General features: G+C 28.2%; 1 protein-coding gene across 6 annotated transcripts; it reads left to right on the top strand.

Annotated features, from left to right (window-relative positions):
• Nucleotides 1–176: 176 nt before the first annotated feature.
• On the top strand, nt 177–9,782 carry LOC110601633 (protein VAC14 homolog). 6 transcript variants are annotated; one of them, XM_021738844.2, is made up of 21 exons: nt 177–334; nt 415–718; nt 810–923; nt 1,081–1,146; nt 1,648–1,737; nt 1,833–1,952; nt 2,059–2,087; nt 2,189–2,331; nt 2,422–2,516; nt 2,707–2,793; nt 2,917–3,024; nt 3,110–3,201; nt 3,665–3,746; nt 5,637–5,702; nt 7,093–7,208; nt 7,307–7,427; nt 7,606–7,767; nt 7,855–7,983; nt 8,632–8,700; nt 9,116–9,380; nt 9,447–9,782. In XM_021738844.2, exons 2-21 carry the CDS (start codon nt 629–631, stop codon nt 9,476–9,478), a joined length of 2,076 nt encoding a protein of 691 aa, XP_021594536.1. In that variant the 5' UTR covers nt 177–334; nt 415–628; the 3' UTR covers nt 9,479–9,782. The 6 variants fall into 6 exon arrangements, 5 of the variants coding, with proteins under 5 accessions (XP_021594536.1, XP_021594534.1, XP_021594532.1 ...); XM_021738842.2 differs by having other exon boundaries at nt 2,032–2,087; nt 7,606–7,743; XM_021738840.2 differs by having other exon boundaries at nt 2,032–2,087.
• The last annotated feature ends 5,705 nt before the right edge of the window (nt 9,783–15,487 follow it).

Here is a 15,487-nt window from a genome sequence, read left to right as displayed (position 1 = left end):
GTTTTTTCTATGTTCTTATACTTTATTTTATTCCTAATATTGTTTTCTTCAGGAATTCTCAACTTGGATCCACAATTATGTATAATATTTCATGTGCATTAAAGATGTAATTATCCAAATAAGAAAAAGGCATTCAGTAATTTTCACAAACCCAGGCTTGCAAGTTGAAGTTAGGCAGTTTTAGCATAGAAATAGCATCTCCGTGAACAGAAAAGGGTGTCTTTCACCTTTGAAAATCTCATAAAACCCAAACAATAAAAAAGAAAAATAAATAATTAAAAGAGAAACTTATTTTTCTATCCAGAACGAAGCACACGGACACAGAGAAAAGCAAGTAAGAACAACGAACCATCTCTCCCTGTCAAAATTAAGTTGCATTTTTATCAGTTTCGATTCTTCTTCCTCTTCTTTCAGATCAGATTTCCAGTTCCTGTAATCTCTTCATCATCATTATCTTCTTCTTCTGATCTCTGTACGATGCGAACCTAAGAGAAGAAGTTAACCAAAATGTTTAGATTCGAACAGGAGAAGATCAGGAAACGAATTTGATTTCCAGTTTCCTTTCGCGAAGTCACATCTAAGTGGATTAAGTGACAGGGATTGTCAGGGTTTTGGTGTTTCTCCGGATATGGCCGAAGCGCTTTCCGTGATTCCGGCCTCCGTTCTTCGTAATCTCTCTGACAAGCTCTATGAGAAGCGCAAGAATGCTGCTCTCGAGGTTTATCTCCCTTTCCGCTTCGTGTTAATTTTATTTATACGGGTTTAAAATGGTTTACTTTTAGTAACACATTAGGTGTATGTCTGTATAGGTTGAAGGTATAGTGAAGCAGCTGGCGGCTGCTGGGGATCATGACAAGATATCAGCGCTGATCAATTTGTTGACGACGGAGTTCACCTACTCGCCTCAAGCTAATCATCGCAAGGTTTGTAAATGACTTGAGAACTGATAATTTCAGTATGTCGATTAATCGCTAATTGGAATTTTGGATGTGAATTTGAATCGTCGCTGTATCGTTTATAACTTCTGTTCTGTAATTTGATTTTTTTTTTTTTTTTCACTCTGTGAATTTCATATTATAGGGAGGATTGATAGGACTAGCTGCTGCAACTGTAGGGTTGACAACAGAAGCAGCCCAACATCTCGAGGTAAATCGCTGTTCATTTGAAACTTCTCTTTCCTCCCCTTTCTGTAGCGTAGTTCAGATACTTTGTTTTAGTTAATTTATATGGCACAAATTCATCACACTAAATTCAGTAGAACCATTTCAATTATCTGCTTCTTGAATTTTCATATTTTCTGTTTGACTTTAGAGGTTGACATGGATGCAATGTTTTATGATGTTGGTGCTACTTTGAATGGGAAGTGGGAACTGTTGACTCTCTTAAATGATTGAAAATATTTCATTGGAAGTGGGCTTTGGCATAAATTCTTTACTCTCTTTGGGAATTCACTCTTCTGAAATAATTTAAGATGTTTTTTGCTAATGAAATACTGCTATTAGAGGTTCAAGAACGAGATTTTGTGAGAAAAAAGGTATTGAAGGATGTGCTGTCCTATTATATTTTGGTGTGTTTCTATTCAGAATTTTAAAGCATTGATGAAAATTTCCCCTCTGCTTATCTTTTGCTTTGAGTGCATCTCACCAGCAAATCGTGCCGCCTGTGCTTAATTCTTTTTCTGACCAAGATAGCAGAGTTCGTTATTATGCTTGTGAAGCCTTATACAACATCGCAAAGGTTAGAATGGAATTGGTAGATTTGTAATTCATGTTTTTTTTTTTTCCCTCTGGCAACAACAGGCCTTAATGAGCCATATTTTAATTAATATGCAGGTGGTGAGAGGAGATTTTATTGTATTCTTTAACCAAATATTTGATGCCTTGTGTAAACTTTCGGCAGACTCAGATGCCAATGTACAAAGTGCTGCTCATCTTTTGGATCGGCTTGTGAAGGTGAATAATTCTCCCCATCCAAAAGTTTTTGCTGGTTGCCTATATTTGTTAATAGGAACCTTCTTAAACTTGAAAACAGCTCTCATATTGTCATATAATGAAACAGGACATTGTTACTGAAAGTGATCAATTCAGGTATGTTTGTATTGGATGTATAGGTCAAGGCTAGCAAGAGAGTTTTGTCAATTGCCCTTGTAATGCGTATTTTAATGTTTTTATGATGTTCTCTCTGCCAGCATTGAAGAATTTATACCATTGTTGAGAGAACGTATGAATGTCCTAAACCCCTATGTCCGCCAGTTTTTGGTTGGATGGATCACTGTGTTGGATAGTGTTCCAGATATAGATATGTTGGGTTTTCTTCCTGATTTTCTTGATGGTAATATTATTATTTATCTGACTTTGTTAAAGCATGTCTTTTGTTGCTTTCTAATATATGTGACCTCACAAACTTTTATACAAATGTTAGGTTTATTTAATATGTTGAGTGATTCTAGCCATGAAATCAGACAACAAGCTGATTCTGCTCTTTCAGAGTTTCTCCAGGAGATCAAGAATTCCCCAGTAAGACTCCTGCCAATTCTAAAACCCGAATCTTGCTCTTGTAGTTTCTCTTTCCTGGTAATTTGCCTTAGGAAATAGTGTATGTGTGTATTTTCCCAAGAATTTATATAATTAATATCTAGGATTTTGACATACAACCAATCTTTTGTTCATTTTTAATTTTCTGACTCGAGCAGTGCTACTGTTGAAGTCTGTAGATTATGGTCGTATGGCTGAGATATTGGTGCAAAGGGCAGCTTCTCCAGATGAATTTACTCGATTAACAGCTATCACCTGGGTAGGTAGATTCAAAGTAAATAACATGTGAATTTCCAGCCTTTATTTGTTACTACCATTTTTTATTGTCTTTTTTGCGAAATAAAATTTGGATCATTTCATATATTTGTGCTATTCTGTGCAGATAAATGAATTTGTAAAGCTTGGTGGGGACCAACTTGTTCCTTACTATGCTGATATCCTGGGAGCCATTCTGCCCTGTATATCAGACAAAGAAGAGAAAATTAGAGTGGTAAGCTGGTTTACAGTTTAAATCTTCTGGAATAATAAACATTTGCTTTCCAAAGCATCTTAAGCTTTCATTTTTGGTCTTAAAGGTTGCTCGTGAAACCAATGAAGAGATTCGTGCAATCAATGCTGAACCTGCTGAAGGATTTGATGTTGGAGCAATACTCTCCATCGCTAGGAGGTGTAGTTTTGTAACCTGTGACTAAGGGTTTGTTGGGCATTGTTGTTGGAATTGTTCTTGATTTAAAAAAAAGTTACATAAGAATATATTTGTTAAAAAAAAATTTTAAAAATTGATTTGAAATAAATTTTGACGTAATTTAGTCAAAATAACTCCAAAATGATCAAACATTTTTTCCCAAACTGTTTTTCTTTTCACAATCAGCATCTAAACAGATGCTTTTTTGGATAAGCACTTTTCTAGCCCCCTAACCTCAATGCCAAACAGGCTCTCTAAAGGGAAAGGGGAGGGTATTAGATTTAAAAGTTGTTAGCTACTCGCCTTTTGGGTTCTAACAACTCTTGTTGTAATTTGAACATGCTGATTATGGTTCCTTGTTTAAGCTAGTCAAAATGTTGTTTTTACCCAACTGTTTAATGTTTAAAATGATCTTATATTGGTTGTTACCTTTTCAATGTTTCAGTCAATTATCTAGTGAGTGGGAGGCCACTCGGATTGAAGCATTGCACTGGATATCAATACTTCTAAATAGGCATCGAGCTGAGGTAATTGGGAATCGTCTAGGGACTGTAGGGGTGTTCATGGATTGGTTCAGTCCATTAAATCCAACCAATTCAATCTAATTCAAACCAACAAATTTGGTTAAATGATTAAATTGGATTGGATTAGATATTTTATCCAAATTCTATGGTCTTATTGGTTAACCAACAAATAATCATTTTATATTTAATTATACATCCTAATTCTAACTTTATCTTCTCTTTTTTAGTTTGTGTTGGTTTTCTTAGTTTTTGCATTGGTTTGAATATAATATTAATTAGATTTATTTGTATTTCTATTTTTATTAGAAATGTAATATCTCAAGTCAATTATATTTACTTTTACTTTTTAATTTCTGAAAAATTAAAATTAGCCATAGTTTTGCACCTGGAGTATATTTTGCAGATATTATTTATCTTTCTGCAATTATTTCAGGTGCAATAATTTCTTAATTTCTACAAAATTAAAATTAGTCACATTTTTGAAAAAAAAATGTTAAAATAATGTACATAAATTATTTTATTTTTTTAATTTCTATAAAGTTAAAACTAGTCGCACTTCTGAAAAAAAGTTAAACTAATATATGTAAACTATTTTAATTTTTTTAATTCGTACAAAATTTAAAAGTAGCCTCATTTTTAAAAGGAAGAATTAAAATAATGTGCAAAAAGTATTTTAACTTTTATTTTATTTTTCAATTTCTACAAAATTAAAAATAGTCACATTTCTGAAAAAGTTAAAATAATATGTAGAAATTATTTATTTTTTTTAATTTTTTAATTTCTGAAAATTAAAATTAAAGTTATAATTGATATTTTGAAGTTAACTCTTTTTTTTAGTTTGCAAGTTTAAAAATATAGAATTTATAGAATTAATTAGATGTTTTTTTCTTTTTTATTATTTGTCTAATATCTAAATTTAATTATTTTATTTTCATTTAATTATTTTATTTAATTTTTATGATACTTTCTAATTTATATTTTTCAGTTGTGCTTTTATTATTTTAGCAAATTTGTAGTTGAGACCTGAATAACTTTTCATTGTATTTCATAATTATTATGACATTAATTAGGTAAAATTTATTGTAATAGTTGATGGATATTGGGGCTGGTTTAAATGGTTAACTAATGAATAGGAAATATGGATTGAATTGAGTTGTGGTTGCAAAACAAAATAACTAAGTCTTATGGTGGATAAAGATAGTTTGGATCCAAATTTGATCCAAACCAACCATTGAACATCTGACTGTATACATCTTGTATTTGTATATTTTTCTGAATATCAGAGATTGAGGACTGCAAGGAAGTCATTTCTAACTTTTAGATTTTTTAGAAGGTTCCTATATCTCAATACATCAAATTCTGTAGGCATATCTACCTGCCTATTCTGCTTTAATTGGGAAATATAGTGCTACCAAACTGTGATATTTTATTGAGGAGCATGAGGTGTTATGCTACTAGGGAAGGAGCTTCATACTCTCCCCTTCAATGCGGCACCACTTTGGGCTTATATTATCTGTTAACCGGATATTTGTTACTCCCTCTATTCCATAATTTTTATCTATTTCTCCTTTTTGTTTATCCCAAAATTATTGTTCACTTTCTTTTTTTGTACTATAATAAAATATAAATTGATTATTATAACCTTATTTAATTTTATCTTATTTTCAAGAAATCTCTTAAAACATTTCTTAATGTTTAATAAAATTTAATGTTTTTAAGATGGGTATAATTGAAAAGTTAATAAAAAATATTGTCTTTCTTAATATATGTGAAAAAGCAAAATGGATAAAAATTATGGAATGGAGAGAGTATATTATATGTTCACCGGATGTCATATGTGGCACCACTTTAAATATTCTTAGACTCTTACTTGTAATGGTCAATATGAAACAGGTCTTATGTTTTCTGAATGATATATTTGATACCCTTCTCAAAGCACTTTCAGATCCTTCTGACGAGGTAATCATGTACTATTGATAGTTCCTTTAGCTTTCATTAGTTATTGGTTATTTGTTTTCTGATCTTTGAGCATATGTTTTACTGAAATTGTAGCCATTGATTATAACCCTTTTGCTGTTATATAGCCTTAATAATCCTTAAATACAAGGATTTGCTGACCCAACAAGATTGGGTTTAAGGCTTCAGTTGAGCTGTTTCTGGCTTACATTACTTTTCCACCACTGTGATTTAGGTCATTTTCACTTCATTCTCTTTTTCCTAAAATCTTTGCATGCATGTGGTTTAGAAGAGGGTGTGAAGGTGAACACCATAAAGTTAGCAAATGGAACTGGAAAGCGAATTCCTTCCATAGTGTAGAATTTGATTATCCAAAGATTTGGTCATCTATTTATGAGTTTCATTTTGACTTGTTTTGCATCATATATTTTTTAAAGGGAAAATTATTATTTAACCCATATGTTATGGGAAAATTCACTAGTTGGTCCCTCAATTTTGAAAAATACATTAAGACGTCCCTGACATTTTAAAAATTCTACTAATTAGTTTCGCCGTTAATTTTCGCTATTAAATATTTTACCATTTAGTCCCTGTGGTGTGAAACAAGTCATTAGTTAGTCCTTCAGTTTTGTAAAAAATATACTAATTAGTCCTTTTGTATCAAGAATATTTAGACTTTTTTGCAATATTTAATAGTTAAAACTAGTAGAATGATTAATTAGTAAACTTTCTAAAATGTCAAAGATATTTTAATGTATTTTCAAAATTAAGGGACCAAATAATGAGTTTTTCATAATATATGGATTAAATAGTAAATTTTCCTTTTTTAAATCACCTTGGAGCAAAGTATCAGAAATGAATCACGGGATAGCAAAGTTGGAATACACCAAACTATGGGGTGGTAACATGCATTGAACTTTTTGTTCATGAAAATACAATAGAGTAATTCTCATAATTCTTTAGATTATTAGTCTATAATATTATTATGGATTGTATTACTCATTAATATTCCTGGATTATTAAGCTGTGCGAGAACTCTGTAAAATAAAGTTCTGTGCACTTGTGATTATGGTAGAATTGGAAGCTCAGAAGTCATTAATAAGAAAAGACAGAGAAAGCTGGGTTATAGCAATTCTGTGTTCTTCTTGTCTGATGTAAAAGAAAGTTGCTTCTATTTTTCTTTTTTCCTACTATGTTACAGCTATTTTTTATTTTTATTTTTTACGAAAGGTGAACTCGAGATATCTTAGATTTTGATCTTATTGAGTTCCTATTCTCACTATTAATGCTTTATATACAGTTTCGCATTTTCATGATGTTGACCAAAAAGTAAGTTGTAATTGTCTCTCATTTATTTAATTTTGGTATGGTGCAATGCTGAACATCTTTCCAGGTGGTACTCCTTGTTCTTGAGGTTCATGCATGTATAGCAAAAGATACACAACACTTCCGTCAACTTGTTTTTTTCTTGGTGCATAATTTCCGTATTGACAATTCTCTTCTGGAGAAGTGAGTGTATCTCTCTTATTCTTTTCTTCTAGTTTCTTTAATTAAATTCATGATTTAGTTGTTCACTTTTGCTGTAAATTATTCCCATCTCTTTATAGGCGTGGTGCCTTGATTATCCGAAGACTCTGCGTACTTTTAGATGCTGAAAGGGTCTATCGGGAACTCTCCACTATACTGGAGGGTGAAGCTGATCTGGATTTTGCTTCTATTATGGTTCAGGTTTAGTCATTCTTCTGAAAATTGATTGCAGCATCTTCATAAGTTCTACATAACATAGCAGCTGAATGATAATAGTTGAAGCATTTGCAATATAATTATAGATCACAATTTTATTTTTTCAAGATTCTCACTTTCTAATTTTTTATTTTATGTATTTACTTCTCTTAATTTTTTTCAGGCTCTGAATTTGATCTTACTTGCTTCCTCTGAACTAGCTGAGCTTCGGGAGATCTTAAAACAATCACTAGTAAATCCTGCTGGAAAAGATTTATTTGTCTCTTTATACACTTCATGGTGCCATTCACCTATGGCAATTGTAAGTCTTTGCTTATTAGCACAGGTAAGAGTAAATCTTCTGTCTCTCTTCCTGTCTCATGATTTTTTTTCCACTCTGATTTTGTTGCCATTGTGATCATTTTTCATTCAGACATACCAGCATGCAAGTGTGGTGATTCAGTCTCTGGTAGAGGAAGATATCAATGTCAAATTCTTGGTCCAACTGGATAAATTGATTCGTTTGCTAGAAACTCCAATCTTTGCTTATCTTAGATTGCAGGTGCATAGTTGAAACTCTCAGGTTATGCCTTTCTACCTCGTAGAAGTATTATGCTTAAATTTGATATACTTTGTAAGGCTATAGAGATTTTTCATATTACTTCATTTTTTATTCATATTTTGATAATTTGTGTTGCATTGTCATCTTCTGATCACTGTCCTGGAATGAAAAGTTAGTCTGATGATTGAACTTTTCTGTCATCATATTTCTTCATGTTCCTCTCTGGCTATTCCTTGTAATGTGCTGTTGCAAGCTATTCATATAGTTTTGCTTTCGTGGAGTTTTAAGATGTTTGCTTTTGATGGGATGTTGATACCCAATCAACACGACTGTGGGGGGAGGGTTTGTTGATAGATGATCATCTTCTGCATTTTGTATTTTGAAGTGTGGTCACTGTACATGGGAAACAGCCAGATTTAGCATTTGAAGTGATGTATCATCATTATTGTCGGATTGTTTTGTGTATTTCCGGGATTGAATTGTAGTTGACTACTTGTACTATTCACGTAAATGATCTGTATGTTTTGTGATTAATGCTGTTGAACTTCTCTTAAATTTTAATTTGCTAGCTTAGATTTCCTGCAGTTACCTGCCTTATTCAGTTTAGTTATTTTGTTGAGTGTCATAGCCATTTTGAGGGTTTTGCAGCTTCTTGAACCAGGAAGATACACGTGGTTATTAAAAGCTTTGAATGGTCTCTTGATGTTACTCCCCCAGGTATACATGATATTGCAAATACTTGTGTTCAAATCTCATTTTTGCCTCTGTAATGGGCAGGGGCAGCTATAACCTGTGGATATGCTAATGCCTTCATATGTCTCACATTTATGTATGGACATGTGTGGCTAGGAAGGATGAGGCTTTGCCGATGAGCTTCTTATGGAATTTGTGTTTCTGGTTTAGCATTTTAAGCATAGGATAGAAACTCTCTCTTATCTATGATTTATTATCTGAAGGGATGGAAATATAGTTGGAAAGATGCAAAGGATTTTAAAAATTTTTAAAATAAAAATTAAAAGAATAGTGAATTTTGCAGTTCTCTCTCTCTCTCTAGATATATGTGTAGCATTAATAATTAGTAGTTTGTTGTATTAGCACTTTTATGTGTTTCTTATTTGATCGTTGGACACAGCAAAGTGCTGCTTTTAAGATATTACGGACTCGTTTAAAAACGGTCCCTTCATATTCCTTCAATGGCGATCAAATTATGGGAACATCTTCAGGCTCTGAAATTGGACGTCATATTCCTAGTGGATCGCAAATATCCGAGGATGGTGATGTAAAGCAGGAGGTTGGGAAGTTTAATTTTGGTTCAAGGCTTCAGCAGTTGGAGCAAATACAGTCCCAGCATCGCATGCATGCTAAATCACGCAACAATTCTACTACATTGAATTCAGGTTTGCACAAATTCTGTTAGTAAAGGTTTGCATGTGCTCTATTTTTGAATGATATGGTGCGTGCAGGAAATACAAAGACCAGAAGATCCCATGAATAGGCCTCCTTCAACATCATCTAGGAGAGGACCGGGGCAGCTACAGCTTTGAACATGCTGTTAATTTCCTGCCTTTGTTCTACAGCTTTTGATGAGATTCGATATAACTTTAAAATTTTATATCTAGATTGTTCTGTTGAATTTATAGAGATTGGGAACTGTAAAAAAAAAGGAAAAAGAGAGAAGAGGGAGAGGTATTGAAGTAAGTAGAGCTATTATTTCTCTTTGTAGAAAGAGAATGACCATGTGGTTCTATTATTTTTCTATTGAAAGCCACAAGGGCAAGAGCAAAATGCGTTAGAAATCATACGGTTAAAATAATTCAACTATTTTATTGTGATTATTATGGCCAACAATATAAGATAATCTTTTAGATTTTTAATTGTATTTAAGTTGTATGAGAAATTTGTAAACAGACTTTTTTATTAAAAAAAATCACTGGTAAATTCTGCAAGCTTGATAAATCGAAAGGTTGGAATAATGGAAGAGCAAAATATTTTAGAATTGTGTTTTTTTCTTTTCCTTCTGCTGGATAAAAGGACCATAAATTCATCCATAGTTTTTGTATTTAATCGTATTTAGGAGAATACTAGGCTTACTACCCTTACCATTATTATGAAAATAATTATACATAATTTAAATTAACAGATTTTGATCACTAAAAGAAAAAAAATACCATAATTATATTACAATAATATATAAATTACTCTCAGTTTAAAAAAATTATTTGCAAATAGAAAGTTTATATATACGATCCTTTTTAAAAAGCTTTCATGATAAAATTTGCTAAAAATATTTTCAAAAAATTTGAATTATAGATAAATTATAAAAAATTAGAATTATTATAAATTATCGTTTTGAAAAGATTTAGCATGAATTTAATTACCTGCATCTTTAATTTAATCATTTATGTATTTAAATTTAGTAACTATAAATTTTATTATCAATATAATAAGTAGTTTTAAAGTTTTATTAGTATTATAATAATGAAACTAGAAATTGATTATTAATTAACCTTGAATTTAATTCAATATATATAATATATATTAAATATACTATGATATGCGAAATTTAATTATCAACAAAATAAATTTTTTTATCAGTATCATAATTTTTAATAAAATAAATACAATAATTTTAAAAAAATTGATTCAAATATAGAAATGATGAACCAATATTTCTAAAAACTTAATTATAATAAAACAAATCCGTTTGAAATGAATTTTAAATACAAATAAGATTAAAAATTTTAAATTCATATAAACTCTACAATTAATTTAATAATAAAAATTAAAATAAATAAATAAAATTAAAACTATGATAACTTATTCACAACTAATTATTGATTTAAATTCTAAAAAGTATGAGATATTACAATTGAAGGTTTAAAACGGTTGAATTTTAATTTTTTATTTTTATTTGATTCTAATTGATTTAATTTTATGGTTTTACTCTAAAAGTAATAATTCAATTAAATTCTTTTAATTGTAATTATTATGACCGTTTCTAGTTGTATTTAAACAGAAAGAATAGAGTGATAAATCACAGTTTGAAATAATGAAATTAAATTTATATTAGAATAATAAAATTAAATTTAGACAATTCTGTTGAATAAATTTATTCATAATACTGATTTTATTATAAAAATAGTTAAATTTCAACCTAAAAAAATTTTCTAATCCATACTAATTAACTAGAAAATAAAAACTAAAACTAGAAAATAAAAACTAAAATTAAACTAAAGGAATGCTCGGGCCAGTTTGGTATTCTAAAAATGCCAGCTCCACCCACCCTTAACAATCTTCCATATCCTCCCTCTCCCCATTGGGTTCCCCATAAATTCTTGATGATAAAATAGTCACTTCCATAAGGATCGGTACCATAATCAATCACTAATACAACATGATTTGTGTTATCAGAGGTACAAAAGGTTGTCCATTTGGTAATTTTCCATTAAATAACCTCCATTCTATAACATAAAACCAGAATTTTCCATCAATATTATAGATCACTACAACCTTGAATTTAATTGAATATATATTTAATTGAACAATTCTTATATTAAATAGATATGATATACCGAATTTAATTATCAACAAAATAAATAATATTAAGTTTCTATAAGTATCATAATTTTTAATAAAATAAATAAAATAACTTTAAAAAATTTGATTCAAATATAGAAATGATGAACCAATGTTTCTTAAAAATTAATTATAATAAAATAATCCCGTTTGAAATGAATTTTAAATACAAATAGAATTAAAAATAAAATTAAAATTATAATAACTCATTCACAACTAATTATTGATTTAAATTTTGAAAAGTATGAGATATTAAAATTGAAGGTTTAAAACAGTTGAAATTTGATTTTTTATTTTTATTCAGTTCTAATTTATTTAATTTTATGGTTTTATTCCAAAAAAAAATATATATATATACATATAATTCAATTAAATTCTTTTAATTGTGATCATTATGGTCTCTAATTGTATTTAATCAAAGTAGGTGGAGTAATAAATCGCAATTGAAATAATGAAATTAAATTTATATTAAAATAATAGAATTAAATTTAAATAGTCCTATTAAAAAAATTTATTAATTTTATTACAAAATAGTGAAATTTCTACCTGAAAAACTTTCTAACCCATACTAATTAACTAGTAAATAAAACCTAAAACTAAAATAAAAACTAAAATTAAACTAAAGGAATGCTCGGCCAGTTATTCCACAAATGCCAGCTCTACCCATCCTTAACAATCTTCCACATCCTCCCTCTCCCCGTTGGGTTCCCATGAATTCTTGATGAGAAAATAGCCCCTTCTATAAGGATCAGTACCATAATTAATCACTAATACAACATGATTTGTGTTATCAATGGTACAACATGTGTTAGTACAAGATGTTAGTCCATTTAATAATTTATAATTATCATCACTAGTTGTTGCACCGGTGCCTGCATAATTGTGGCCTTTGAATAAGATGGAAGACTATAATAGTTTTGTATTCCAACTGCAATTTGATCTGCACACCAATTTGCACAATAACCCTTTAATTGTATTCTGTAGTCAAAGCCACCATTAGTCATTATATAGCTATAGGCATGTAATGGATAACCATAACCACAATAATCATACTTTAAAGATTTAGCGACTGCTGCTACTGCAAAAACCTAGCAATTTGCTGTATTTATTTTCATTTTCAACAAGTTAATAAGATATTGAATATGCTTAATATATAATAAATATAAAACAATTTTATATCATACCGCATTGGCCTTGGTCCTTGATGCCTATCCAGCAGCTTTCCAATTTATTGAAGGAGGCAAATCAATCATGTTTTCATAATTCAAAGTTTGAACATTTTTTAAACTGGATTGAGAAGGAGGTTTAGCTCCAAAATAGTATTTTTTAAACTCTTCTTGGGTTAGATCTGCAAATTGATTAATGTTTACATTAAAGGATTTATTTTCGACGACATTGAAAGCTTCTACCAAAATATTTGAAAACGTTTCTGTTGCTTATCAGAATCTTTATAAACCCTTCCATATCTTGCCATCCACTGTTCATACTTCTCCATCATGGTGGGCGGTTGATGGTAGAGCTCACAAGAGATAGCTACATTAACCGAAAGAGCTAAGATGAACAATGAAAATAAGGAAACCATGATAACTGACTAATGAAATGATGTATAGAAGGTATGTTTTCTATTTGTATAGGGGATGGCAAGATATTTTTAAATTATAACAAAAAGTAGTTATGATTATAATATTTTATTTGATACTTCTGAATCATAATATTTTATCTCATCATTCTTTTCAAATTTTATAATTATCTATTAGTCAATCTCATCATCATTAATATTTATGATTTTGAATTAATAAATAAAAATATCTCTATTAAAATATACTTTTATATTATTTGTCAATTTATAACAAATTTCCATTCTTAGGTTTTTTTCTAATAAAAATTATTAAATATTTATAATATTCTGTATTAAATTTTTGCCTCCTTACATGTATTTAAGTGATTATATTATTGATTTAAAAAATAAATTTAAGTTATAAAATGCATCAAAATTATAAAAATAAAATATTCTAATTCAAATATGAAATGAAATAAAACTGATTTTATTAAGAAAGTGAAACTTTCTGCATGATAAACTCTAACCCATACTGCAATTAACTAGTAAATAAAATTAAAACAATTAGCTAGGAAATAAAAATTAAATTAAAATTAAACTAAAGGAATGTTAGGCCATTTTGTTATTCCACAAATTCCAGTTTCACCCGCCCTTGCTAATCTTGCATATCCTCCCCATTGAATTCCCCATGAATTCTTGATGAAAAAATAGCAGTAACATACCCAATTACTAATACAATATAATTTGTGTTATTCATATTATCAGTGGTACAAGATAATCATAAATCTGATAATTTTTTCATCAAATACACCTCCAACGTAATATATAAAATCAGCAATATAAGCATCAATAATTATAACTACTGACTGTACAACTACTGACTGTGGAGCTCACCAGAGATAGCTATATTAGTCCAAAAAGCAAAAACTGAATAATAAAAAAATAAGTATTATGATTTATGAGAAATCATAATAACTAATGAATGAAATGATATAAAATCATATGTTTTATTTTTATAGGGTTAGATGATATATTTTAAATTATAATAAAAAATAATTACGATTATAATATTTTATTTTATATTTTTAGATTAAAATTTTTTATTTCGTTATTTTTTTAAATTTTATAATTAATCATCAATCAATTTCTTGATCAATTAATTTTAAATTAATAAATAAAAATATTTCAATCAAAATATATTTTTATATGGATATGTTGTCTATTTGTATTTATGGAATATATAAATAAATAATTATAGTATAATTTTAAATTTTTACTAATTATTTTATTTTTGCACCAATTATTTATAATTCTAATTAATAGATTTTATTTAATTTTTAAAAATTGTAAAAATATAGAAGTTAATGCTTACGATTTTTTTTTTTTTTGCGTGTTTTCCTTCCATCTCCCCATAAGTGAAAATTCTTCTTGAAGTTGTGACTAGTTTCCCCACAATATTTTTTTTTTAACTTTTTCAATATAAAATTATTTATTTAAAAAATTATATATAAAAATATAAATTATAAACATAATATTAGTAATATTTATTAAAAATAATATTTATATATAAATATATTAAATAAATTAAAACTTTAAACATAATAAAATATTTATTGAGGTCGGGTAAAGTAAAAGAAGAAATCATCCATTATGCCCTCATACAAAATTGCCGGTGTGTTCTGCAAATTGATTAACATTTAAATCAAACGAAAATTATTATTTAGGCAATATTTATTAGTTAGTTTTTTAGTTTTAAAAAATATATTAAAATATTTTTAATATTTTTTTTAATTTTATTTTAAATATTTTATTATTTAATTTTTATAATTTTAAAAAATATATTAATTGATTTTTTAAATTTTTAAAAATTTTATTAATTAATTTTTTTATATGAGTAATATTTTAATTTTTTTATAATATTTAACAGTTAAAATTAATAGAGACTAATTAGTATATTTTTTAATATGTTAAGAATTTTTTAATATATTTTTTTAAAATTGAAAAATTAAATAGTAATTTTTTTAAATTAAATAATTTAATATGAATTATAAATTTATATTCAATTTTTATAGGAATAGACACCTAAAAATTATAACTGACTTGTAATCATAATCTTTTCTCTTATTTTCAAATCTTATAAGACCTAATCATAAACAATAGATATTTCAGCCAAAGTGTTTTTGATAATCAGGCGTATTGACATAAATACCTATAATACTGAAATTACTTTTGTATATTTTCAACTTTTCACTAGTTATTTTATTTGCACTTTATATGAATTATTCACTATTTTAATTTAATATATTTTTATATTAAATAAATTTTTGAATTTGATCGTTAGATATTAATTTTAAATTTATAAAAATATAT

This window comes from Manihot esculenta, chromosome 15 (assembly GCF_001659605.2).
Source record: "Manihot esculenta cultivar AM560-2 chromosome 15, M.esculenta_v8, whole genome shotgun sequence".
NCBI lineage: Eukaryota > Viridiplantae > Streptophyta > Magnoliopsida > Malpighiales > Euphorbiaceae > Manihot > Manihot esculenta.
The sequence above is the reverse complement of the archived record's forward strand: the minus strand, read 5'-3'. Positions and strand labels throughout refer to the sequence as shown.